The 27,874-nt window shown below is 41.7% G+C and overlaps 2 protein-coding genes across 4 annotated transcripts in view; both read left to right on the top strand.

Annotated features, from left to right (window-relative positions):
* LOC141807369 (NACHT, LRR and PYD domains-containing protein 1a allele 5-like) lies at positions 1–26,720 on the top strand. Of its 3 annotated transcripts, XM_074693331.1 has the most exons (16): positions 12,557–12,627; positions 14,998–15,224; positions 15,510–15,647; positions 16,691–16,845; positions 16,933–18,778; positions 18,916–19,089; positions 20,265–20,438; positions 20,604–20,777; positions 21,368–21,408; positions 21,532–21,605; positions 21,854–21,897; positions 23,265–23,479; positions 23,693–23,955; positions 24,164–24,283; positions 24,405–24,546; positions 25,750–26,718. In XM_074693331.1, the coding sequence occupies exons 3-16, from the start codon at positions 15,520–15,522 to the stop codon at positions 26,145–26,147; spliced, it is 3,948 nt and encodes a 1,315-aa protein (XP_074549432.1). In that variant the 5' UTR covers positions 12,557–12,627; positions 14,998–15,224; positions 15,510–15,519; the 3' UTR covers positions 26,148–26,718. The 3 variants fall into 3 exon arrangements, with proteins under 3 accessions (XP_074549433.1, XP_074549432.1, XP_074549431.1); XM_074693332.1 differs by lacking the exons at positions 12,557–12,627; positions 14,998–15,224; positions 15,510–15,647; positions 16,691–16,845 and adding exons at positions 1–366; positions 879–1,054; positions 1,142–2,286 and having other exon boundaries at positions 17,523–18,778; positions 25,750–26,720; XM_074693330.1 differs by having other exon boundaries at positions 16,691–18,778; positions 25,750–26,719.
* LOC141807831 (uncharacterized) overlaps positions 26,471–27,874 on the top strand; it is a 19,573-nt gene continuing 18,169 nt past the window's right edge. The window contains 1 exon segment of the mRNA XM_074694048.1: positions 26,471–26,526. Within this exon segment, the coding sequence (XP_074550149.1) occupies positions 26,471–26,526 (56 nt within the window).

Consider the following 27,874-nt stretch of genomic DNA (forward strand, 5'->3'; position numbering starts at 1 on the left):
CTGTCAGAGAAAGGAGGAAACGGTTCAAAGTTTGGAGAGACATGAAGGTGGGTATTTTCGTGTTTTTCCTTTTTAACTTGAACCGGATCAGACTTCTCCTTGTGGATCGTTAAAGTGAACTCGTATGGCACACATAAAGTAGAGGAAGTCGCTGTTTTGACAGATAGACGGGCTGATACTTCCTGATCTCGCTTCTCTCGGCGAAAACATGTTTTGCTGATTATATCCTGAGCTGTGTGTGTGTTTAACTGTCAGACTGGATGAAAACTAGAAAATGGATTTACACACAAAGAAAGAGGAGATACCAGGGTCTCCACCTTCAAAGAGTGACTCAAAGAATGAAAAGGTTCAGTTCACAGGAAAGAGGTAAGAGACTATACACTAAATGTGTGTGATGAGCAGTTACTGAAAAATATATAAATAGTTAGAATTATTATAATATATATATATATATATATATATATATATATATATATATATATATATATATATATATATATATATTAGTATCATCAGAGGACCTATGTGTGCCTGAAATACGGTTTGCCCTTGAATTTTCACTTTATAAATAATCTGGGCATCCACACATCCTTGAAAGTCTTAAATAGTTTTGAATTTGACTTGCTGAAAATGCAGATAGGGCTTTAACATAGGCTCCAAATGCAGTTTACAAAAGTCTTACTCAAAGTAAAACCAGGTATAGTCATCCCAGCACTTCTTAAAAGTCACTTACTAACTACCCCCCCCCCCCCCCCCCCCCATTGTTGAATCCTCCATATAGATGAAATGATCCACCAAAAACAAATTTTCTTACTTTTTATGTTGAGCTCATTGTATAGATTCAGATTCATCGAACACAGAAAATTTAATTCCAACAGAGAGACAAAGATGAGGAAGAGGAGTGATGTTTCTGTGGAGGAGGAGCCATCCTGCTGTGCTGTGTGCCAGATGAACCCATCTGGTTCATCAGGAGACCCCTCCTGTCCCCAGTGTGGAAAAAGATCCAGAACAGACCCTGGACCGCTGACAACCCCTTTGACCAGGACTGAACAAAGTAAGACTGGCTGCAAATAAAACTGTCTGTACACATTAAAAAGTAAGTTTTGAGAATTAAACTAGAATCTCACCTCCTTTCTTTCAGGAGATGGTGGTCTACAGGAGGTTATAGATGAACAGAAGATCAGTCTGAGGAAAAGATGTGAACGTGTGACTGAAGGAATTGATGAAACAGGAAGTAGAACCTTCCTCAACAGGATCTACACTGAGCTCTACATCACAGAGGGCCTCAGTGAAGAGGTGAACACACAACATGAGGTGAGACAACTCGACAAAGCTTCCGAGAAGAAGACCCTCCAAGACAAACCGATCCAGTGCCAGGATATCTTCAAACCTTCACCTGACCAACAGAAACTCATCAGAGTGGTTCTGACAAACGGTGTCGCTGGTGTTGGAAAAACTTTCTCAGTGCAGAAGTTCACTCTGGACTGGGCAGAGGGCTCTGAAAACCAGGACCTCAGTCTGGTGGTTCCTCTTTCATTCAGGGAGCTGAACTTGATCAGAGACGTGCGCTACAGTCTCCTCAGTCTGCTCCATGTTTTCCATCCAACATTACAGAAGCTGACAGCAGAGACGCTGGCTGTCTGTAAACTTTTGTTCATCTTTGACGGTCTGGATGAAAGCAGACTGCCCCTGGATTTCGACATCACTGAGGTTGTGTCTGACGTCACACAGAGGTCGTCCGTAAACGTGCTGTTAACAAACCTCATCAAGGGGAATCTGCTTCCCTCAGCTCTCATCTGGATAACATCTCGACCTGCTGCAGCCAATCAGATCCCTCCTTCATGTGTGGACAGGGTAACAGAAGTCCGAGGCTTCACTGACGCCCAGAAGGAGGAGTACTTCAGGAGGAGGTTCAGGGATGAAGATCTGTCCAACAGAATCATCTCACACATCAAGACGTCCAGGAGCCTCCACATCATGTGTCAGATCCCAGTCTTCTGCTGGATCACTGCTACGGTTCTGGAGCACATGATGAGCACAGAGCAGAGAGGAGAGCTGCCCAAGACCCTGACTGACCTGTACTCACACTTCCTGCTGGTTCAGACTCAGAGGAAGAAGAAGAAGTACCATGAAGGACAAGAGACGAGTCCTCAGGAGCTGATGGAGGCTGATGGAGAAGTTCTCCTGAAGCTGGGCAGACTGGCGTTTGAAAACCTGGAGGAAGGAAACATCATGTTCTACCAAGAAGACCTGGAGCGCTGTGGTCTGGATGTCACAGAGGCCTCGGTGTACTCTGGAGTTTGTACAGAGATCTTTAGAGGAGAGAGTGTGATCTTCCAGAAACCAGTCTACAGCTTTGTTCATCTGAGTGTTCAGGAGTTTCTGGCTGCTGTCTACATGTTTCACTGCTTCACAAACAAGAACACAGCCGTACTGGAGGCTTTCCTAGAGGACAACACATCCTGGCTCTCGTTTTTCTATTTGAAGAAGATTTCCAAGTTGTTTATAAACTCTGATAGTGGTAACTCAACCCTGGATGTCTTCCTGAAGAGAGCCATGGAGAAATCCCTTGTCAGTAAAAACGGACACCTGGACCTGTTTGTTCGCTTCCTTCATGGACTCTCTCTGGAGTCAAACCAAAGACTCTTAGGAGGTCTGCTGGGTCACACAGACAGTAGTCCAGAAATGATCCAGAGAGTCATCAACAACCTGAAGGAGATAAACAGTGATGAGATCTCTCCTGACAGGCGCATCAACATCTTCTACTGTCTGATGGAGATGAAGGACCTCTCAGCTTATAACGAGATCCAAAAGTTCCTGAAGTCAGAGGAAGAAAAACTCTCTGAGAGATCTCGCCGTACTCTGGCTGATATGCTGCATATGATAGGGGATGAAATAAATAGCTCTGATGAGCTTCAAAGAATGCTTGAGAGTCATGCTGAGAGGCCCTACAGAAAGGCAATGTGAGTGTATCTATGACTGAAATAATGAAAAAGTGTTAACACTGTGTGAGGGGATCTCACTTGTTGGTTTTGTTCATTGAGTTATCACACTGCAAGTCAGGTTTTTGACTCTGATTGCTCATAGTTTCAAGCAGGTGTGGGAATCTTACTGTTTTTTACTTCCTAAGCTATCATTCAAAAAACGCACCTGGAAGAGGAAAAAAAACAAGTTGCACTGAAGTGCAAGTCACATTTATTTACAGTTTTAGTTTACAGTTTTTGTGAGGGTTGTTAGCTGGGCTTTTTTGTGTTCTTCCTTCATGGATTCCAGGTCTCCCATGTGCTTTTTTAACGATTCAGAGTGATTCTTGAGAAGTTTGTATTCTGGTCAGCTGCTCAGCAGCAGTGGTTTTATCTGAGCTTCTACACTCACCGGCCACTTTATTAGGAACACCTTGCTTGTACCGGGTTGGACCCCCTTTTGTCTTCAGAACTGCCTTAATCCTTGGTGGCATAGATTCAAGGGGATTCAAGATTCATGTCGTCTTGACATCCATGATGAGAATCTCCCGTTTCACCACATCCCAAAGGTGCTCTATTGGATTGAGATCTGGGGACTGTGGAGGACATTTGAGTACAGGGAACTCATTGTCATGTTGAAGAAAGCAGTCTGAGATGATTCCAGCTTTATGACATGGAGCGTTATCCTGCTGGAAGTAGCCATCAGAAGATGGGTACACTGTGCTCATAAAGGGATGGACATGGTCAGCAACAATACTCAGGTAGGCTGTGGACTTTAAACCATGCTCAGTTGGTACTAAGGGGCCCAAAGTGAGCCAAGAAAATACCCCCACACCATTACACCAGCAGCAGCCTGAACCATTGATACAAGGCAGGATGGATCCATGCTTTCATGTTGTTGATGCCAAATTCTGACCCTACCATCTGAATGTGGAGCAGAAATCCAGACTCATCAGACCAGGCAACGTTTTTCCAATCTGCTATTGTCCAGTTTTGGTGTTGCTGTGTGAATTGTAGCCTCAGTTTCCTGTTCTTAGCTGACAGGAGGGTCACCTGGTGTGGTCTTCTGCTGCTGTAGCCCATCTGCCTCAAGGTTGGACGTGTTGTGTGTTCAGAGATGCTCTTCTGCAGACCTCGGTTGTAACCAGTGGTTATTTGAGTTACTGTTGCCTTTCTATCAGCTCCAACCAGTCTGTCCATTCTCCTCTGACCTCTGGCATCAACAAGGCATTTTGTCCCACAGAACTGCTGCTTACTGGATATTTTCTCTTTTTGGGACCATTCTCTGTAAACCCTAGAGATGGTTGTGCCACGTTCAAAATCTCTGAAATCACCTTTTTTTTCCATTCTGATGCTCGGTTTAAACCGCAGCAGATCATCTTGACCATGTCTACATGCCTAAATGCACTGAGTTGCTGCCATGTGATTGGCTGATTAGAAATTTGCGTTAACAAGCAGTTGGGCAGGTGTACCCAATTAAGTGGCTGGTGAGAGTATGTGAGCTTTGTTTTGGTTCAGGGAGTCTGTGTGCCGTGGCTCAGCATCATTTTGTCTGTTCTCCTCTATCCCTTCACAATTTTAGTGGTTGTTCCTTCAGGATAACTTTTGGAACCCCTTGTTAACAATTGTATCCCAACCTTAACATTTAATCAAGAGGTATGAGGGGTTTGTAGATTACTCTTTTTATGAATGGATCAAAATATGGATCGATGAGCCACGTGTGTGAAGCATTTGAAAGCGTTTCAGTTGTTGCCAGCCGAACAAAGGGAGACTTCATCATCACGTTGATTTGAAGAAGCAGTAAGAGCTCTGAAAATGAGCAAAGTAAAACCTCACAGTCTGCTGACATATCTTTTTTTTTTATCAGAACTTACTTTAGAGCTAGTAACTTGGTGGTCCTGAACGGTTTCTCTTCTGTGCCCTCCTGTTTTCCTTTTTTTGGGTGTGGTCCAGCTGCCAAGCCAAAAAACACCATCTTCTAAAGCCCAGTTACTCTGGGATTTGTTTTGGTTAAGGAAATTTTTGACAGATTTCTTATTAACGGCACATTTTAAACATTGTTACAGAATATCTGTCTTATTACGTCTCTGTGAGGCTGGGATCTCAGCTCTACAGTTCCACTCCTACTATCCAGACCTGAGGGACATCAAGCTTCAGGACTCAGGTGCGAAGCTTCTGTGTGGTGGGCTGAAGAGTCCATTCTTTAGGTTGTTGAGCATACTGTACGTAACTGGTTTCATAACCATCAGGTGCTCCTTCTTCATCTTTTTGTTCTTTTTAAATCACAGGTCAGCAGCCCAAGCCCTCCATCTCTTCATCAGATGATGACGATGTCAACCAGGTTGCGAAGGAAAAGCTTCCCCTGTATTATGATGAAGAAAAGGTGCAAAACACATAAGGTTCCTCTACTGATATAGTTCTTAAAATAACAAACAGAATATAATTTATTTTTTGATTATTAATAGTTTTTGTGTGGGGTCATGAAGTAGCTGAGTTACTAAAATCAGAACAACAGTGACACAAAACAGCCACCTCCTGACCTCATGATCTAAAATAAAGTCTATTCTGTTTACACTGACTTCACATGTTATCACTCTCAAGAATTATTTTATTTATGTCAGGAGTGGACCCAATGTTACAGAAAGTTTTTACCCCTCTGCCTTTCATATTTCCAGGCTCCACAACCCTTCTCACCCGAAAAGATTGATTCTACATACAGGTAACACTCTTCCATCCTTTCTTTTCTGGTTAGTTCACTGTCTGAACCCAACAGGTACCTGAACTGATGATGATAACTTCTCTTACAGTGGCATTCAACTTTATATGGCTTCTGGGGTATGTTGTGTGTGTTGTGTATGTCACATAAATTTAATGTCATCATAAAAATCTGAAAGTCTCAGAGTAAGAATTGCAAACATTTGGAAAATCATCATCAGCAGTTCATGATACCATTAAAAGATTGGGAAAACCTGGAAAAATCAGTATAAAAGGCAGAGAGACAATCAATACCAAATGGACTCAGCACTGCATAAAAAACAGACATGACTCTGTAGTGGAAATCAGCGCAAGGCCCATTGATACTCCCTTTACAAACGAAAAATGTATTAGTCCATTTCAAATGATGGTACCATCACTGCTTCAGTGCGTCCTTTGCGTTGGCATTGCAGTTAACCAGTACATCCAGCAGGGGGGTCAGCCCAGAGTTTAAAGTTAATGACAATTAACTCAAAAACAAGCATGGGGACTGTGGAGGAGGTATTAATAACGTACCACTTGCATAGAAGACAAAAACAGAGGCAGCGTTGTAGCAGGCGATGATCAGTGAGGCAGTCAAATACATCGCGAAAGCTCAGCCATTGTGTCTCGCTAAAGCTTTGTGTCGAGTAGTAACAGCAACACTGCCCCCACGCTTTCCAGTGATACTGCTCCGTTTGGTCCATATCCGTAAGCTTTATGGAAACGTGCAGAAATACAGAGGAAATGAACGCAGAGCTCTGTCCATATCAGTATTCCTATGCAACGTTGAGCATAAATGGACCTTTAGATGAGGAGAAGTGGAAAACTATCCTGTTGTCTGAAGGAGTGCAATGATTTGTTGACTTGGTTGTCCAAAATGAGTCACTTTGGTCATTGCTGATGTTGTTGCTGATGAGTTTGACATTTTCTGGTGCTGCATGTCAAACAGCTACCATGAAGTTGTACGCCAACAAAACAGCAAAATAACATGCTGACGACTGACATTGTGTGTCACAACTGTCATTTCCTAAAGTCTGAGAGTTTTTTTCCCTCAGCTCTGCACAGAAACTAGCAGCCTGCGCGATTGGTAAAACAGTTTGGCATGTTCTAAGAACCCCAGTACAAATGAGGATGTATTTCTACAGCTCTACAGTTTCATTTGGCAGAAGCTTCTGTCCAAAGTGACAGAAAACACAAGCAAGAATTTGGAACAGAATTGGACACAAGTAAAACCTAGGTGCAACAACAGTGCTACAAGTTATTCGACTGCAGGTGCCGCCATTAAGTGCAGGATTTTTTCTTTAATAATGTAGAATGATCTAGCTTACAAACAACAATTAATTGCTGCAACAGCATACTTCAACCTTCAACAACATTCAATAAATAGTGCTGAAAATTCACTAAGAGCTGGGTCTTAGACCTCCTGACTCATTCTACCTTTAAAGACAAAGAGGAGAAGGGTCAGATTAAGTGCTTATGTGTTTCCTGAACACATGAGTCTTCAGACATCTCTTAAAGTAGAAAGGGACTCTGTGGATCATAAAGAGTTAGGTAATTCATTCCACCATTTGGGCACAACAGAGGAGAAGAGTCTGGTTAGAGATTTGGAGCCGCGCTGAGCTGGGAGCACCAGGAGTCTTTCACAAGCAGAGCGTATTACTTTATATCTTGTGATTTAAAGGGAATTTAATATCCAACACATTCAGAATAATATGCATGAGATAAAAGTTAATTAGAGTTTCTTTGGTCCTCTAGGTTCAGGTGTCCTGGTAAAGGTGTGTTCCAGTGTACTTCAACAGGACTGGTATTTGTTATGGCAAAAGAGGCGGAGCTTCTGTACGGGACTGTCCAATGGGATTTGAGCTTCCTCGAACCAGCTGGAAAGAAAGCAGCTGGACCGCTGTTCAAAATCAAGTGTTCAGAGAAAGCCGTGCGTCAGCTCCACTTCCCACACTGTGAACCTCAGGAAGGTAACCACGAAGCTTTCCTCTGCGTTTGAAGAATCAGTTAAATGGAGCTAGACTTATACGAGCTGAGCTGTAACAATGAACACACACACATAGATCACACATGGATATAGAGTTGACCGTTCTTCAGAGTAGATTTCAGTCGATAAATAATGACTCAGAATTCAAGCAGGGAAAAATCACTGAGATACATCTAACATCTCTTTGTTTCTTCAGCGCTGCTTATTGATGATGTGTTGTCTGTCGCTCACGTCACTGATGATGGAATGAGCTTCCTGAAGCCGCTTCACATCACAGACACTCATGTGGTTGTGGACGTCCCCCACCTCTCTGCCTTGGGCTTGGTCTGGGATTTCATTAAAAGGTTTCTTGAAAACTCATCACCGGTAGATGGCCTGGTCCTGCTGTTCCTCCGACCTCCAGACGACAGGCATCAAGTTCTTGATGTGTTTCTGGTGCCAGAAAACACTGACATGGATAAGGTAAAGCTTGATGTCATACCTGCTAAAAACCATCCTGAGGTGTTGATGCTAAACTGATACCTTTACACCAACGCTTGTGATCTCAAGTTTAGATGTATGGTATTTCAACAGCAGATGGAAAGGGGTAATGTGGTTGCCAAAATTTACTTTCTAGGCGTGCTTCCTGAGTGAGCTATGGGAGATCTGAATAACAGAAACCAATATTGCAATTTGCAGAAACTTGTTTGTTAAACAGGCAAACATTTGAAGCCTCATGCTTATCCACAGAAATGTGCATTGATAATGTTTGGGTCATTGTCTTGGTTAGTTTGCATCAGATGTGGTCAGACTGTTCATAATGGAATCAAACTGAATCACTTTTTACTTTAAAGAAGCATCCTGGACTGAACTGAATGATGGCTGTGTTTACTTTACTTTGAGAAGATTGTTTTGGACGAAGTTAACTGTATTCTTCAAGTAAAGATGAAAAAAGCAAATGAAACCAATAACAGAAATAATCTTGTTCTGTCCCTGAAGCTCGTCGCCCAACAAGAAGGGAAAAACAAAACTCAGATTGAGATCTCTTCTGCCTGTCTACTAAACCATGATCAAAGGTACATCATCCAGAGTGAACCTCAGTTTTATCTACAGCCCAAGGTGAGACAATCTGATCACGATAACAATCAGGAACAGTTATGATTAATACAGTTTGTACTTCACATCACAGTCACACATAAAGAGGAGAGCATTACAATGACTTCTTTTTCTTTTCAGAGTGCGACATTTCGTCTGAAGTATGGTCAAAGTTTTGTCCCAACATTTGAAGTTTTCCTCAAGTCGAACCCAGAGGAAGTGTGTCTGATCATCCTGGACCAAGACCAGAGAGAAGTCTGGAAACGTACTGTGTTCCTGACAGGTAAGGCAGGATTCACCCTTCAGCTGTGAGAGCCAATCCCTTGTCTTTGTACCCCTGTGATGGAGAAGAGTTAAAGGTCCATGTCTATCCTTCTGTTACTCCAGTGGTTCTCTTTACTTAGACAACACCTTGGTGGCACAAAAAATTACACTGCTACATTAAAGCCTCTTTCCCCATTTGTCCCGTAGCAGAGGACCAGCATCTGAGATAGGGATGAGGACATCCCTATTTTCTAACATATATCAATCCAACACCTTTTTCCTCCCCTTTATCCAGGGTCATGTTGTTGAAGCAGCATTCTAAACAAGTTAACAAACTCATAAGAACAAAGCCTCCCATGGGTTTTCAGACTCCACAAAAGTTTGCCTCCTTGCACTGGCAATAACTATGGACTGGGTCAATAGTTCTTCTCCTCTGTGGAGAACAGTCAGGGGCCAGACTTGTTTCCCATCTAAAGCGGGCTGACAGTTTGCAGAAGTTGCAGCCCTCCTAGCCACCTGACCCTTGTTAGCTGTTAACAGAGACTCCTGGGCTAGCCAAGCTTGAAAGGCCTCATTCTTCAGCATGACAACTACTTTCGCCCCAGGTGTCCACCAGCAGGTTTGAAGGTTATTACCATGACAGGCACAAAAGGCCTTTAGGCCAGAGCTTCTTGCACCCACTTTCATAACTGAGCATGGACCATTCAGATTCCATGTTCCCAACCTCCCCCAGGATGCATGACAAGCTCCTCCAGAAGAGTTGAAGACCTCCTGTTCACTTGAACTACATGTTGGGATTTTCCAACAATGAGGTCCCTGGGATTCACAACCCCGACCAGTGTCAGAACCTTCCGCTTTGTAACCTCTTTGTAAACCTCCTGCAAAAACCGCAATTCTTTCCCTGTCAGCGAGGTAATGTTCAAGGTCAAGACCAGTTTACTCTGACAGGGATCAGCACACTGAGGGTCAGAACCTTGACTGCCACCCAGCCTCCCATGCACATGACCCCCATGTCTGCCTCTGCAAGTGGTGGCAACCAAATGCCGGCCCTACAGAAATATGAATATTTTGAACCACAATAACTGGTTTTATCTATTTTTTTTGTTAAGGGATAATAAGTTGAGTAAATATCATTTCTTGGGCTGCTTTTCAGGTTTACATAGGGAATCAAGACTGGACAGAGTCTCAGCAGAGGAGGGAGACCCTGCAGAGGACGGGGACCCAGCAGATGATGGGGTCCAAGCACAGGAAAAGCTGTTTTCAGCAAGGACACAGTTTGTAAAGAGTGTGTCTAATTCTGTTCTGAAAGATCTTCTGGATCGGCTCCTGCAGAGAGGTGTCATAAATGATGGTGAGATGGACTCATTTAATATAGCAAATAGAGAAGATAAAGCACGAGAAGTGATTGACACGATACGAAGAAAGGGGAATGAAGCCAGCTTATTTTTTATCTCTGCCCTTCGTGAGCTGGATCCATACCTTTCCCGGAAGCTGAAGTTGAGGTGAAGAGAAAGCAACACAACGGCGGGATATGGTGATGATAACAGCTGGAAGTTTACATTTTGCCCGTTGTCTTAAAATGTGGATTTTTGTGGCTGTTTGTCACAAGTGAAAGAGATTTACTCCATGCGGGTAAAGCCCCCAATGTTGTAAAAAAGGAAGAGGGAAAAAATCAACAAGAGTATGAAAAAAAAAAAGTAAAGGACGGAAACAAACTGCAGTTCATCATATGTCCACTGGAGGCTGTCTCCAAAAGTGAATGAATTCCCACAGAGTCCCATGTAAAAATGATACATTTCACAGTTTTGCCATCTGGACACTTTTTTGTACATTTTTGCATTATTAAAAAAGGGTTCTCTAATATATGAAAATGAAGAATCTGCTTTGTCATTTATTCTTACACATTTTGTAAATCCAAATTCCTTGTCAGCACCAATACAATACAAGTGTATTTATAATGCACATTTTAACAAGGTGAACCTTAACTCTATGCAGGTAAACAGTTCTTCTGTCAACTAGTGACAGATTGATTAATCAGGCAGATTAATAGCATTTTATGGCATTTTATGGCATTTTGACATGATCAGCATGCTCCTGCTGTGAGCAGACAGGATCCAGGAGACAAAGGGGGCATCCGAATAGTCCTTTTTTGATCAGGAACCTTCCTAACTGAAGAAATGACCTGGAAGCATTTAAGCATCGGCCATGATAAGTGCTGTTCGAATTCTTCAAAAGTTAAGGAAAGGAGGGTCGTTGCTTCCTTTAACATCTCCTTTAGCTTAGGAAACACCGGACCATCCTTTTCAAAAGAAAAGGAGAAGAAAACGCCCCATAATGCCTTGCGGCACCTTATGGACCTTTTTGCACTTTCTATACACTTTCTTACTTTTGTTTTCTTGATTGCTGCTGTGACTTCAATTTCGTTTAACTTGTTACAATGACAATAAAGTTCTATTCTATTTGATTCAAAACAAGGAAAACATCATATTGTCTAATTAACAACTGTTGAAAATTATAAATGCTTGCCACACACTAATTTCTTCCTTTGCATGACATTTCATATTTAACTGTATAGAGTTTTGGCTCAGCCTTCATACTTCAGTGTTAAACTAAGTACAACACAGAAAAGTGTTTGGGTTTTTTACAGTTGGGGGTGTAACCGTGAATGTAACCACTTGAGCCAATTGATTTGAGAAAGAGTGTATCTCTCAAAACTTCATGTGCACACAAAACCACCTACTGGTCAGGTGTATAATCACAGGCAGCTGTATCTTAACCATGTAATGTGTTATGCATTTTATTTTTGTGTCTGTCATGGCTCTTTTGAATGACTGTAAATTAAAAATGTATGATCAAGTTATTGCTCTGCATGTATTATCATATGTGTAAAATAAAATATTTTTGGATATATTCTGTGTAAATTCTGACAGAAATGGTCGTATCGTATGATAGATAAGGTTGTGGTTGAAGAGGGCACTGAATGTGTTTTTGTAGCTTGGACAATGATGTTCAGAACAGGGGAGGTTTTATTCATTCTTATTCAGAAATAACAGATTCACATTTTTTTGTGACTTTTTTTCTAACAAAACCTCTCCTGCCTTGAATAACACCATCTCACATGGTACAGAAGATGATGACGTGCATCACACAAGCACAAGATTATATAATTTGGGGTGTGGCCCCAGTAAACAATAGTCAGCATGGAAAAATTAAGATAGTGGGTTTGTAGTATCGTAATGACTTACCTCAGCTAGGGCTCACTAAACTCTCCAAACTATCATAAAACTACATAAACGCCATCCGAACTATTAAATTTCAGACTGTAGTCTAACCAAAACTCTCCATGAAAAACCCTCATTTTGAAAAGAGCCAGAGGGGTTAACATTTCTGTCAAACCTTGCAGCAAAAAATCTGAAGAAAAAAAAACAAAAAAAACCCCCAAAACTCCCTTGGCAGTCACGTGGTACAGCCAGGCAGGGCGGCTTCAGACGTCATCAGTTTAGGCTCCTCCTCCTAAATATAAACCGAGCCTTGAAGCGTGTTTCGCCGACACATCCCTTCACACTTCTCCCTACACCACTACCTCTGTCTTATACTCCACAGGTATGTTTAAACTTGCTTTAAAGAAAAGCCATGTTTCTTAACTTATGTAAGATTACTAAAAGTAGTTCTGTGTTGTCTAGCGATAGTTTTGAGATGTATAGTGACGAGAGAAGTGTAGTAATTTTTACTGCGTAGTATAACAGGAAGCGCCGAGACACGCCATTTTGAGGGTTTACCTGCGATAGTGAAACTGTTACAAAAGTAGTATTTAAAGTGTGTGTTACATGTAGTGGTTACTAGAAAAGTGTATAAATGTGTTTCGAAATGTAACCATCTAAGTCAGACTGCTCAAAGTTAACAGTAGAGACGTATTCAAACTATAGAGTGGCTAACGGGCGTTGTCTCTGCGACGTCACCTGTCAGTTCCTGAACAGAGTATGGGTGAATCCCTTGGCCCTAAACTGCAGTCTCCTCTTTCCTCCGCGGCACCGAAAGTAGTTCCTGAGCCGCCATACAGGGTGACATCCCAGGCGTTAATTATTCTCAAAGGAGAGAGGAGACTGATCGGATGGGCGATGAGATGCGAGAGCAAGTTTCGCTTAAGTTTTCACACTGACGGACACGCCCCCATACAGGAAATCACTCACTGCCAGATACTGCAGGGGCTCGGGCTTATCTTAAACCTCACGTCACTGGACACAAGTGATAGAGAAAAGACGGAGTTGTAAACTGTCTCTGAGTACAGTTATGAAAGTATATTAAGAACACTGAGCACAGCTGTCCTAAAATCAATATAACAGAGGATCGCGGCTGAGTTTTTATAACTGTGTTGGTCAAATCCAGCCTCTAAAAAATAACTTACATTAGGATGTAAATATTCATGATTGCTTCCCTATTAATGAAGAGTATTTAGGTCGAAGAGAAGTCTGTTTTTAAAAGATGAATAAAAACACTTGTTACATTAACATTAGAGGTTTTTAAGTTCCATTGTTGAGCATGTGGTAAGTAAAGAGTAACATGATTTCAATGCTCTAGGCATATTACCACCAGTACCATACTACCTCTTGAGTACTCACTAGGGCTAAACAATTAATCAAATTTAAACAGACATCTCAATGTAATACAATGCGATTTTCAAATTGCAAACGCTGCAATTAAAAAAGGCCTGTTGTTCTGTCATGCTTTGTTCAGTTCTCTGATTTTATTTAAGGTAATTGATGATAATTCTATGGCATATCTACAGGGCTTGAAGTTAAATTAATCAGTCAAAATTCTGCTGTAATTGTAATTGTTAAATAAAGATATGTTATTTTTATCAATTCATGCATCAAATCATCTCGTTCCATCACAACATGTAGGCCTGGCCTAGAGGAAATGATTGTTTATATGATGACAGTATTCTTTGTCATGTTGGTCATACTATAGAACAGTTTATTGCTTGTGTTTGGTGAATAATGCAGAATATAAACATCCTCCCAAAAAAACGCATGCTAAATCACAATTGCAATATTAGTCCAAAAAAAATCACAATTACATTATTTTCCAAAGTCGTTCAGCCCTAGTACTCACTGATACAGAGTCCTGGTATTACTAGTACTTTGATGCATAAAATTTCAATTAGCAGTGACAGATTGTTTGTACAAAGAAAGCACAGTCACTCAGCCATAAAGTCCAAAATAAAACACAAACAACTCTCTCAGTTAATGATTTGTTTTCAATAAATTAACAAAAGTGCAAAACTAACAACTGTCAGAGTTTGAGCAATTTTTTAAAATAAACTAAGGTGCAAAATATAATACAAGTATAAATATAATAATTCATGTTGTCTAAACAGGACCTGACGCACATTTGCTCTGGTGTTGATGTAAGAGTTTTTTGTCTTGAGTGTCAGCTACTGGTATTGGCAGCCTTTGTAGTACTGATACCTTAAAATAAAGCCAGTACCAGCCTGATACCAGTACTCACCCTTTCCTGCCATGTTCCTGAAATCTAATAACTAATACTTTTGTGTTCCTGACACATCATTAAATAAAAATATAAAGAATAAGTTATTTAAATAAATTTCAAGGTAAATGATAAGATACCCCCCATCTAAAGGATAAATAAAGAATAAATAATCTAATAATGGCATACTTTACTGGTAGACACACAAACAGCCGATAGAGCAGACTGAAAAATGATCCAGCTGTGATCAGCTGACGTTACGGATGGATGGACGTCTCGTTTTTCCTAAAATTAATCCCCTTGTTTCCACACTTTTTAAATTTCATTGCATCTTTCCCATGCATCTCTGGTGGGAGGGTTAAGATGCAAGTGGAGAAAGAAAGGCTGAAACTTTGATTTGATTTGAACACAAATTTCCTTACTTTTTGTGTAAAGTTTCTTATATAGGTATGAAATCATCTGTTAAAGAAAATGTCATCCCAACAGAGAGATGAAGAAGAGGAAGCGGAGTCCTGTTTCCGTGGAGGAGATGCCATCCTGCTGTGCTGTCTTCAGGAGAACCTGATAGATCCAGTCTCTCTTGGCTATAGAAACTGGTTCTGCTGACAGTCAAAGCACACACACTCATTATTTCTTATCACTAGAGAGATTAAGGTTGACGTCAGTCTGATTGGACGCCATTTGAAACCTGAACAGAAGGAGAAAACAGTAAGGTGAGTTTTTTATACTCGGACTTTTAAAATCATCATCTCTAATGTAAGAATATTAATAGTAATATAAGAATAATCCTTAGCTGAGGTGAAGTCTTGGAAAACTTTTCCTTTTTCTTTCACAGTGAAGTTAAGACAGTTTGTCTGAGCTGAACTCTGATTTATATGGGGATCACAGTTTATTGTTTGCATGGCTGGGACATAGAGAGGTCAAGTTGGTGACTTTAAATGTGGATTTCTGTCTTCATTTTGCCTCTGTGTTTCCTCTGTTTCTTGTCTTCCCCTCAGGTCTGAGAAGATGGACGTATCTCAGGAGGATAAAGAAGAATCCGTGTCTTCTGTCCCCAGCTGTCTGTCTTTGAAGAGTGACAACTGTAGACGCAGACCTTCAGACTTCAGTAATGATCCTGAACCCTCAGGAACAAAGTAAGACTCTGTTTCTGCTCCAACTGTACGAGGGTCTAAACTGAGAAACTGATCTTTAATCATAACTACAACGGTGTCACTTTTCTGAGTCACCAGAGAAGTCCAAAAAAAAAGGTTTTATGTAAACTTTATGATCTGATCCAAGGTTCAGCCATGCAGCCTTTAATCATGATGAGATTGTACTGTGAACTGCAGTGTTAAGGCTTGTCATAGTTGGAGGGCATTTTAATGCTGAGAAAGGAGACTCTGAGATCGGTGACAACCCTGTATCTTCACAGTCTGGGACTGATCTCAATTATCCAAAATGTTAACGCCATTCCCACACAGCAGGGTTTCTCAGAGACCTCCTCCAAAATTTGGGGGTACAGAGGGTGGAATGGGCTGCCAGCAGTCCTGACTTCAACCCATTGAACACTTGTGGGATCAGCTTGGGAGTGCTGTTTGTGTCAGAGTGATCCAAGTCAGCAGATTTGTGTCAAATGCTGGTTAAAGAACAGGATATCATCCTACAACAGCGTGTAACTGGCATGAGAAGGAGCCAGGCTGGGGCAGGGTACTGAACTTTTTTTTTTTTTCTATGGGACTGACTGAAATGCTTCAGCAGTACAAAGTATCAAAACATGCCTCGTCTTATGCTGCCGAGGTTCAGTACCCAAACTGATGATGCCACCAGTGGCTGGCTGGGGTTTCCAACTTAGCAGCTCTGTTGTTATATTTAGCAAACTCTTTAGACTCCTCTCAGCATCTTTTTCTGAAGAGCGACTAGCGACAAATTCAGCGACTTTTCTGGAGTATGGGGACTGATTTGAAAGTATCTATCGATCCACAGCAGCACTTGCTGCTTCACAACAAGCAGTGGGTGCTGAGCCCCTTTCCTATCCAGAACACTCAGACAGAAAAGCCCTCCTCACCCAGGCAGTAGTCCCTCTCAGCTTCAGCCTATATAATCCATCAGACACACATTTCCTAACTTTTTGTGTCAAGTTCATTATGTATAGGTAGGTATCAAAACTTGTCTAACAGATGAAGTTTTATGCCAACAGACACATGAAGAGGAGTCCTGTTTCTGTGGAGAAGAAGCTGTCCTCCTGTGCAAGATGTGAGGACGTCCTTGAGGATCTGGTTTTACTCGACTGTGGACACTGGTTCTGCAGACAGTGCATCGCCTCATACCAGGACCAGTGTGGTTCATCAGAAAGTAAGACTGTCTGCAATTATAACTGTCTAAACGGTAAAAAAACATGTTGTAAAGATGAAAATCAGAATCTCACATCCTCTCTTTTAGTGGGTCGCCGTCTGCAGGAGGTTATAGATGAGCATAAGATCTGTGTGAAGAGGAGGTTTGAACTTGTGACTGAAGGAACTGATGAAACAGGAAGTAGAATTCTCCTCAACAGGATCTACACTGAGCTCTACATCACAGAGGGCCTCAGTGAAGAGGTGAACACACAACATGAGGTGAGACAGCTCGAGACAACTTCCAAGATGGAGACCATCCTTGACAAACCAATCCAGTGCCAGGACATCTTCAAACCTTCACCTGACCAACAGAAACTCATCAGAGTGGTTCTGACAAACGGTGTCGCTGGTGTTGGAAAAACTTTCTCAGTGCAGAAGTTCACTCTGGACTGGGCAGAGGGCTCTGAAAACCAAGACCTCAGTCTGGTGGTTCTGCTTTCATTCAGGGAGCTGAACCTGATCAGAGATGAGCGCTACAGTCTCCTCAGTCTGCTCCATGTTTTCCATCCAACATTACAGAAGCTGACAGCAGAGACGCTGGCTGTCTGTAAACTTTTGTTCATCTTTGACGGTCTGGATGAAAGCAGACCGTCTTTGAATTTCAAGAACTCTGAGGTTGTGTCTGACGTCACACAGAAGTCATCGATAAACGTGCTGTTAACAAACCTTATCAAGGGGAATCTGCTTCCCTCAGCTCTCATCTGGATAACATCTCGACCTGCAGCAGCCAATCAGATCCCTCCTTCATGTGTGGACAGGTTAACAGAAGTCCGAGGCTTCACTGATGCCCAGAAGGAGGAGTACTTCAGGAGGAGGTTCAGGGATGAAGATCTGTCCAACATAATCATCTCACACATCAAGACGTCCAGGAGCCTCCACATCATGTGTCAGATCCCAGTCTTCTGCTGGATCACTGCTACGGTTCTGGAGCACATGATGAGCACAGAGCAGGGAGGAGAGCTGCCCAAGACCCTGACTGACCTGTACTCACACTTCCTGCTGGTTCAGACTCAGAGAAAGAAGAAGAAATACGATGAAGGCCAAGAGACGAGTCCTCAGGAGCTGATGGAGGCTGATGGAGAAGTTCTCCTGAAGCTGGGCAGACTGGCGTATGAAAACCTGGAGGAAGGAAACATCCTGTTCTACCAAGAAGACCTGGAGCGCTGTGGTCTGGATGTCACAGAGGCCTCGGTGTACTCTGGAGTTTGTACAGAGATCTTCAGAAGAGAGAGTGTGATCTTCCAGAAAACAGTCTACAGCTTTGTTCATCTGAGCGTTCAGGAGTTTCTAGCTGCTGTCTACATGTTCCACTGCTTCACACACAGGAACACAGCCGTTCTGATGGCTTTCCTAGGGGACTACACATCCAGGCCCTCATTTTACTCTTTAAAGAAGACTTCTAAGTTTAAAAACTTAGATTGTGGTAACTCTACCCTGGATGTCTTCCTGAAGAGAGCCATGGAGAAATCCCTTGTCAGTAGAAACGACCACCTGGACCTGTTCGTTCGCTTCCTTCATGGACTCTCTCTGCAGTCAAACCAGAGGCTCTTAGGAGGCCTGCTGGGTCACACAGACAACAATCCAGAAATGATCCAACGAGTCATCAACAACCTGAAGGTGATAAAAAGTGAGAAGATCTCTCCTGACAGGAGCATCAACATCTTCCATTGTCTGACTGAGATGAACGATCACTCAGTCCATCAAGAGATCCAAGAGTTCCTGACGTCAGAGTACAGATCACAGAGACTCTCTGAGATCCATTGCTCTGCCCTGGCCTACATGCTGCAGATGTCATGGGAGGTCCTGGATGAGTTGGACTTGAGAAAGTACAATACGACAGAGGAGGGACGACTGAGACTGATTCCAGCTGTGAGGAACTGCAGGAAGGCGATGTAAGTCCATCTGGAATAAGGAATTGTACTTATTTATGAAATGTGCACATTGTAGAAATTTAATGGTTTCAGACCAGATTATTGGGATTAGTCCATCGTTTTTAAATAGCATTTAAATTATTTTATTTTTATGACAGATTATCTGGCTGTGGACTCTCAGAGCCCCATTTTGAAGTTTTGGCCTCAGCTCTGAAGTCAAATCCCTCCCATCTGAGAGAGCTGGACCTGAGCTACAACAACCTGCAGGACTCAGGAGTGAAGATACTTTGTGCTGCTCTGGAGAGTCCAAACTGCAGACTGGAAACTCTGAGGTCAGTTCAATGACTGGTGCTTAAGTATAAGTGTTTTGCATTCATATGAATTTTTGCTGGGGTTTCAAATAATGTCTCACAGAGTTTTAGTTTCATTTCTGCATAAAACTAAATATTAAAAACTTCAGTTGAACCAACAACTGTGGACTAATATTGATGCAGCAAAGCAGAAAAAGAAGGTATCACAGTATCAACAAAACAAAATAGTCAACTAATGATGTGATACGATACGACTTTTGTTTGCAATATCACAGAAAAAGATTTGCTTTCAAAAAACATAGAAGTCCTTTTCTTATTAAAGTTTGTGATTGTTTCACTACTTGATCAAAGAATTGATTCTCACGTCTTCCTGACATAACTGGCATTAGCTTAGACAGTAGCTATTTCACAAACAGGGCAGACTGGGAGAATAAATCAAACACACCCAAACACAACAGTGCAGTCATATCTCCTGATCAGACCTCCAGAATTAAACTGAACACCTTGAAACAAAAATACACCCTTTATAAGAACTCTAGCACTTAACATGGCAGGGTTAATAGTTAAGCACAAGTATTTCAGCTTTAGCTCACACGAGCGTCAGCTGATGAGAAGGATAGTGATTGACAGCGTTTTCTCAAACTCCAATACAGACATCAGGTTGAACACGCTGAAACAGGCCGTTAGACTCTGCCATTTATTCAGTTTTAATCAAACGTAACTAACGGTTCTCAAAGTTTGTTCCAAACCAGCAATAGCCTCCTGTGCCCTAATGTACGCTGGGTAAAGGGTGTGAGAACCGCTGATCTAAACTGATGCCTTCAGCTATCTGCACCTCCTGTTGAGAAAACCCTCTGAGGCCCATTATCGGCGCCAGACTTGGAAATATTTTGTGCAGAGTACCCACAGTCACACACTAAGATCAATGTTCAATATTTTTTAACTTTATTTTGCTTTGTGCATCTTTTGAATTAATTTTGCTGTTTTGTTATTTCACACCCCTATTTTCTGCTCATCTACCATTAATTTTGTTCAGTTTATTACCGTATTAAATTTACTCTGATTTTCTTGGTGTAACTTGTTCTTAATGTGGCTTAAGTGTTTTGCAGATTGTCAAAATACCAGCAGTGTTTCTCAGGCCTTTCTGGTTAAAATAATCTAATTTCTTTTTGCACCTTTTTTTTTAATTTATCCAGACTGAGCTACTGCGTTTTGACAGAGCAAAGCTGTGGTTTCCTGGCCTCAGCTCTAAGGTCCAACCCCTCCCATCTGAGAGAGCTGGAGCTGAACCACAACAAGCTGCAGGATTCAGGAGTGGAGCTGCTGTGTGGTTTTCTGGAGAGTCCAAACTGCAAACTGGAGACTCTGAGGTCAGTATATAACGAGATGAGAGTAAAGTTTTGTACTATCCATGTGTCAACGTGCAGGTATGACAATGAAGTCTCTTGAATCTTTAGATTTTGAGCAAAGCGTTATAAACACTTCTGAGTTGAATAATCTAATTTAATTTTTCTTTTTTTTTTTCAATCGTGCAGATTGAGTTACTGCAGTTTGTCCGAGAAAAGCTGTGCTTCTCTGGCTTCAGCTCTGAGGGCCAACCCCTTCCATCTGAGAGAGCTGGAGCTGAACCACAACAAGCTTCAGGATTCAGGAGTGGAGCTGCTGTGTTTTTTTCTGGAGAATCCAAACTACAGCCTGGAGATTCTGAGGTCAGTTCATGTTTTAACAGCCTGGAGATTGGAAAGTCAGTTTATACTCCATTGGAGTTATTCTGAAAGTTTTCCTTTAACTACTCTGGCACGTAAATGAACCAGCAGGAATTAGCACCATAAGGATGAGGATCTTTTGTAGAGGTACCTCTAAAGTAATCAAAGAAAGCTTGTGCTACTTGAACCTTGGGTTTCTGCAGCTTCACTGCTGCCCAGAGCTCACTGGAGCCAAGCCCTACACATTTACTCTTTCCCTGTTTTCATTGCATGTTTTAACCTGAGTTTTAAAAAAATGAAAGCTCCTGTTTAAAAAAAAAAGTTAAGAGGAAGAATCAAGAGGCTGAGATTTCAAATTCCTCATGAATATATCCTTGGATGTAAAGGAGCTCTCAGATTTGACTGGTTAGTTTCTTTGATTCAAGCTCAGAAATTATAAATCAACAGGGAATATAAGTCTTAAAATTTATTTTAGGTAAAGTTTCACATCATTTGATCCGTTAACATGTACAACCATGTAGCAAACTGAAGAGACAGATTTTTTTTTTTTTGACTGGGTCTGTAACTTTTTGGGTTTATCGTCATCTCCTCAGGGTTGAAGAAAAGGTGAGCAGAGCCAACAAACACACCCAATGTGAGTATTAAAGAATGTCCTCCATTCTTAAAACTATTTTGCAGAATATACTGTGTATTATTGATTTCTCAATCAGCAGGTGCCCCTTGTTCATCTTTCATCTTTTTTTTTTCAAACTCACAGCTCAAGAGTCGAAGCCCCACCTCTCTTCATCGGATGATGACGATGTCAAACAAGTTGTGAAGTACGAACAGAAAGTAAGTTATTTGTGTGATTAGTCAGAGTTTTCAGGTAGGATTTCAGCTGTTCTTATGTGAAGTAGTTGAATTTCTAAGATAAGAACAATGAAACAATACAGCCATCTCTTGACCTTGTGACCTAAATTAAAGTATATTCTGTTTACATTAATTTCTCATGTTATCACTCTCAAGAATTATTTTATTTATATCAGAAGTGGATTCAACATTACAGAAAGTTTTTATCCCTCTGTCTTTCTTATTTCCAGGCTCCACAACCCTTTACACCTGAAAAGATCGATCGTATGTACAGGTAACACTCTGAACCCAACAGGTACCTGAGCTGATGATGATAACTTCTCTTAGCGTGACAGTCAACTTTCTATGGCTTCTAGGGGAGCCAGCTAGAGAATTATAACTCTTGTAACCAAATATCAATATGTTTTATATGTAACATAAATTTAATTTCATCATATGAATCTGAAGAGTCTCAGAATGAAACATGCTAAAATGCAGAATAATCGTCATCCAAAGTTCATAATAGGATTAAAAGATTGAGAACAGCTGGAGAAATATGCACAAAAGGTATATATATATATATATATATATATATATATATATATATATATATATATATATATATATATATATATATATATATATATATAAGGACTAAAATCAATACCCAATGGACTCAGCACTGCATTAAAAACAGACATAGAATAGAAGAAAAATAAAAAAACACTTTATTTATCCCCAAGGGGAAATTCAGGAGTCACAGCAGCAATCAAGAAAACAAAGTGCAAAAAGGTCTACAAGAAAATAGATGACGACATCCCATTCACTTGTCCATCATTGTCCATCATTGTCCAGCCCAGTCAGCCTCCACCTCCACAGGGTCCAGGACTGAGCCTCCCCAACAGTCTGTTCAGTCTCTGTCTCCTGGATCCTGTCTGCCCACCTCCATCTTATTGGAGATAGATCCACAATCCCGACAACGATGGATGGAAGGACAGGTTCACGTCGTCACCTCCCAGCTCACACCTGAGAACCAGCACGTCGTTCTCACCTCCTCCTCCTCACCTCCTCCTCCTCACCTCCTCCTCCTCACCTCAAGGGAAATTATCAGGCCTTACACTAGTTAGCATTGACATGCTACAGACTGCTAACAGCTGAGTACACATGTAAACAATGCAGCCATGGTTACATGTAGGATCTCTAGACAAACACAGGAGAAAAAGTAGTAAAAATATCACTGAAGCCACAAAAAGTTTGGTGTCCTTGACCAACAAATGGGCCACACAAAGTTATGATCCACTCCAAACACAAAGATGACGAAAAAGAGACGAAAAAAAATTACAAGAAACGGACAAAAACGAGAGAACTACTGCAACAGGCAGCTACTTGGGCAGTGCCTAGCAACGAAGAACAAACAAACTACATGACTCTGTAGTGGAAATCAGTGCATGAACTCAGCTCTGCACAGAAAACAGCAGCCTGCATGATTGGTAAACTGGTAATGTTCAAAGATTGTGAGCACTAATGTGAAACCCCTATACAAGCAAAGATGTATTTATCCATATTTACCCAAACAGTCAAAATACATTGTGAATCAAAGGGAATTTAATGTTAAACATATTATAGAAAGTTATATTAATTGGATTTTCTCTGGTCTTCTAGGTTCTGGTGTCCTAGTAGAGGTGTCTTCCAATGTACTTCAACAGAACTGGTGTTTGTTATGGCAAAGGAGGCGGAGCTTCTGTACTGGATTGTCCAATGGGATTTGCGCTTCCTCCAATCAGCTGGCAAGAAAGCAGCGGGACCGTTGTTCAACATCAAGTGTTCAGAGAGAGCTGTGCGTCAGCTCCACTTCCCACACTGTGAACCACAGGAAGGTAATGACAAAGCTTTCCTCAGTGTTTGAAGAATCAGTTCAATCGAGCTAGATTTATATGAGCTGAGCAGTAACACTGGACACACACACATGGATCACACATGGATATAGAGCTGACCGTTCTTCAGAACAGATTTCAGTCGATAAATAATGACTCAGAATTCAATCAGTGAGAAGTAAATGAGATACATCTAACATGTCTTTGTTTCCTCAGAGCGACTTATCAGTGACGTGTTGTCCGTCGCTCACGCCACTGATCATGGAAAGAGCTTCCTGAAGCCGCTCGAGATCACAGACACCCATGTGGTTGTGAACGTCCCCAAACTCTCTACCTTTGGCTTGGTCTGGGATTTCATTGAAAAGTCTCTGGAAAACTCGCTAGTAAATGGCCTGGTCCTGCTGTTCCTCCGACCTCCAGGCGACGGGCATCAAGTCCTTGATGTGTTTCTAGTGCCAGAAAACACTGACATGGATAAGGTAAAGCTTGATGTCATACCTGCTTAGAACCATCCTTAATGACTTTTGCAGTCTCAAAGTTATTCAACCCCTTAGGACTCCCGTTATTAGTACTTAGCAGAGCAACCTCCTGTATAACGGCCTGCAGCTCTTTGGATGTAAAGCCAGAAAACTGCTTTGTTTTGGTCTTGATAAATTTTGTTTTTGAAAGGATTCTTTTTTTTTTAAGCTTGTCGCCCAGCAAGAACGAAAAAACAAAACTCAGATTGAGATCTCATCTGACTGTCTACTAAACCATGATCAAAGATACAGCATCCAGAGTGAACCTCAGTTCCATCTACAGCCCAAGGTGAGACGAACTGATCCCCACAACAATCAGAAACGGTTATGATTAATACATTTTGTTCTTCACATCACAGTCACACATAAAGAGGAGAGCACAACAATTACTTTTTCTTTTTTGTTTCCAGAATGCAAGATTTCGTCAAAAAAGTGGGGCAAGTTTTTTCCCAACATTTGAAGTTTTCCTCAAGTCAAACCCAAAGGAAGTGTGTCTGATCATCCTGGACCAGGTCTGGAGAGAAGTCTGGAAACGTATCGTGCCCCTGACAGGTAAAGCCGGTTTCAGCCCTCAGGAGTGAGACCCAACCTCATGTCTCTGTACTCTCTGACAGAGCAGTTAGAGGTCCAGGTCTATCCTTCTGTTACTCGATTGGCTGTCTTAACTCAGACAAATCCGTAAGTGTACAAAAAGGCCAGTGCTGCATCATGTCTCTTTCCCCGTTCGTCCTGTAGCAGACGACCAGCATCTGAGATAAGGATAGAAAATTATTTATCCCTGAGGGGAAATTGAGGAGAAGTCACAGCAGCAATCAAGAAAACAAACGTAAGAAAGTGTATAGAAAGTGCAAAAAGCTCCATAAGAAAATAGATGATGACAGCTTGTCCATCATTGTCCAGTTCAGCCAGCCTCCACCTCCACAGGGTCCAGGACTGAGCTTCTTCAGCAGTTTGTTCAGTCTCTGTCTCCTGGATCCTGTCTGCTCACAGCAGGCGAAGCTCTTGTGGTGTTGGTGTCTGATGTTAGCTCCGTTAGCCATGTCTCTGAAAAGCATGATGCTACTCTGCCCTCTGGTATTCCGTCTGTTGCTAGGTTAGCATGGCTAGCTTGTCCATCTGACTGGAGATAGATCTTACGTTCCCAATAACGATGGATGAAAGGACAGGTCCATGTCGTCACTTCTTAGCTCACACCTGAGAACCAGCACATCATACTCACTTCCTTCTCACCTTGTGGGAAACATCAGGCCTTGCACCAGTTAGCTTTGACATGCTACAGGCTGCTAACAGCTGATTTCACATGTAAATAATGCAGCCATGGTTAAATGTAGGATCTCCAGACAAACAGGAGAAAAAGCCACATTTGTAGAGAATGTAAATATGTGGATAAGCAGAATGGCGGAGTTGTGTGGGTTGCACCATGAGAAACCCGCCAATTTTCTCTGCCAATGACAAATGGCTTATTCTGCTGTTGAACATGCAGTCTGCATGAGGTACACACCCAGGCCAGCTCAAAAAGGATCTATTTCCTCCTGCTTGCCACCTTTTTAAGCCGTCTGAGCTGGGCGAGTTGTGAATTTAGGATTAATCTAGTGTATTATGAACAGCTATGAACTATAAACAGATCTATAGGACTCATAAACAAAAAAACAAGAAGCAAACATACATAAAAAAATATAAAACAGTTTTCTTTTTTTTACATGAAAACACTACATAATTTTAATCAATAACTGATTTTTGGTTTCTTTACTCCAGGCCCAAGAAGAGAGACTCCACAGTGCACCATCCAGGTTCTTGAGAGTGTCCAAGCTCCGAAGACTGTCCCTGTCCAGGGGACTGAGCTGGTACAGGGGTGTGGCTCACTAAAGAAGAAGCTGTCCTCAGTTAAAACTGAGCTCATCAGTGGAGTGTCTGAACCTAATCTGAAAGCTGTTATGGACATACTCGAGGGTAAAGGTGTTATAAGCATTGATGAGAAGGTGCATCTTAAGGGTTTAACTGGACTGGATAAAGCAAGAGAGCTGATTGAAATGGTGGAAAAAAAGAGAGAAAAATCCATCTCAATACTGATCAATGCTTTTTGTGAGAAAGAGCCGTTTCTTTGTGAGGAGCTGAATTTAAGGCCCATGAGCAACAAAAACAGCGGGACGTGATGGTGATTGCAGCTAGCTGTAGTCTAGTTGTATTTTACACATCCTAAGCAGTGCACTCCAAGGCTTTCTGGATTCAGTGGCCTCGGTAAAGACTCAGAAGAGCCCTTCAAAGACCAGTTTACCCTGGCACAATGATGATTTATTAACATAAAGAAAGAACTCTGGAAAAATGGAGCATTAGTGGCACTTCTGGCCTGAAGTGTGAAACAAACACACATAGCTGTCTAGAATGCCTGCAAAGGCTGCCTGTCATTGAAACTAAACTGTGATCAAAAACCAGCAAATAATGCTGCAGCCTCATTCCTGACTGACCTGCTGAAACCATGTGCCTGCTCAGACACTGTGCTCTCAGGGGACTGACCTTCTCACCATTCCTAAGGTCAGAAAAAGACAGTTGGTGAGCAGGAGTTTTAGTGCAATAACTCTTCAGATCAGTGTCTGTCTTGAAATGAAACAGGCTGTTCGGTACATGTTTACAAGCACTTTTTGTAAAGCCTTGTTGTAAATAAATGATTTCTGAGGCTGTATATTTTTGTATCAAAGTCCTTGTTTATGGCGTATTATGTCTTGGATGTTTTTATATGTGAACTGTAAATTTGAAAGTGTTCAATAAAGGTTGCTGAAATCTTCACGTTTTCAAATATTTTGTTTTGATTAGAAATTGACCAATAATGTGCTGCGAGGTCTCACAGGCCTCACAATACCAAAAATACCAGGGGGTAATAGGTGCAGAGGACACCAGGAGGTGCCGTTCAGAGACAAATAGAGGACAAGACTAGAAAACTGAAAGAGCTCAAGACACTTTACAGAAACATTAACAGGCCTAGACCCGTTAATGTTAATAGAATTGTATTTACAGAAACCCAACATCAAGACAAGATAAGGAGTCTTATCTCATCTTAACCCACCATGAGTACAGGACTTTGCAAAGCCAAATATCTGACCAAGTTTAGCTCCCAATCAACAATAACAAGACAAGAAGACAGCTACTCACAGCTTCTGTATATCTGATTGTGCTATTTACTGACAGTGTATGATTAATTAACTACTTATTTACCCACCCCTACTGCCTTAATCCTTGGTGGCATAGATTCAACAAGGTCCTGGAAACATTCCTCAGAGAGTTTGGTCCATATTGACATGATAGCATCACACAGTTGCTGCAGATTTGTCGTCTGAACATCCATGATGAAAATCTCCAGCAGAGAGCAGAGCAAAGAGCAGTTGGACAGGTGTACCTAATAAAGTGAATGGTGAGTGTAAGTATAGTTTCCACTGCTGCCACCAGAAGCACACCTGCACTTTTTGCACAGATCAGAAATTAAAGATTCAAACTGTCTGAGGCTGAGTGTGGCAGGAGAGGGAGTATAGGGGCAGCGTCAAAGAGATTCAAACCAGTGCGCTCCTTCTTCATCAAATCAGGAAGCAGAAATCCTGATTATTGAACCAACCAGCGGCCACGCCTGCATTAGCTTACTGTTAGTCATAGCACACACTCACGCACACACACACACACACACACACACACACACACACACACACACACACACACACACACACACACACACACACACACACAATTTCTTATTACTACGAGTGGAGGAGGGGCAAACAGATAAGGACAGTGACAGTTGAAGTTAAGAGTCCGTCTGATTGGAGCTATTTGAAACCTGGACAGCACACAGGAAGAAAAAGTTGAAGGTAAGACAGGTTTTCATACTCTGTGC

The sequence above is a fragment of the Halichoeres trimaculatus genome, unplaced genomic scaffold (assembly GCF_033239565.1).
Source record: "Halichoeres trimaculatus isolate MK-OKI-2021-1 unplaced genomic scaffold, fHalTri1.1 fHalTri1_scaffold_18, whole genome shotgun sequence".
NCBI lineage: Eukaryota > Metazoa > Chordata > Actinopteri > Labriformes > Labridae > Halichoeres > Halichoeres trimaculatus.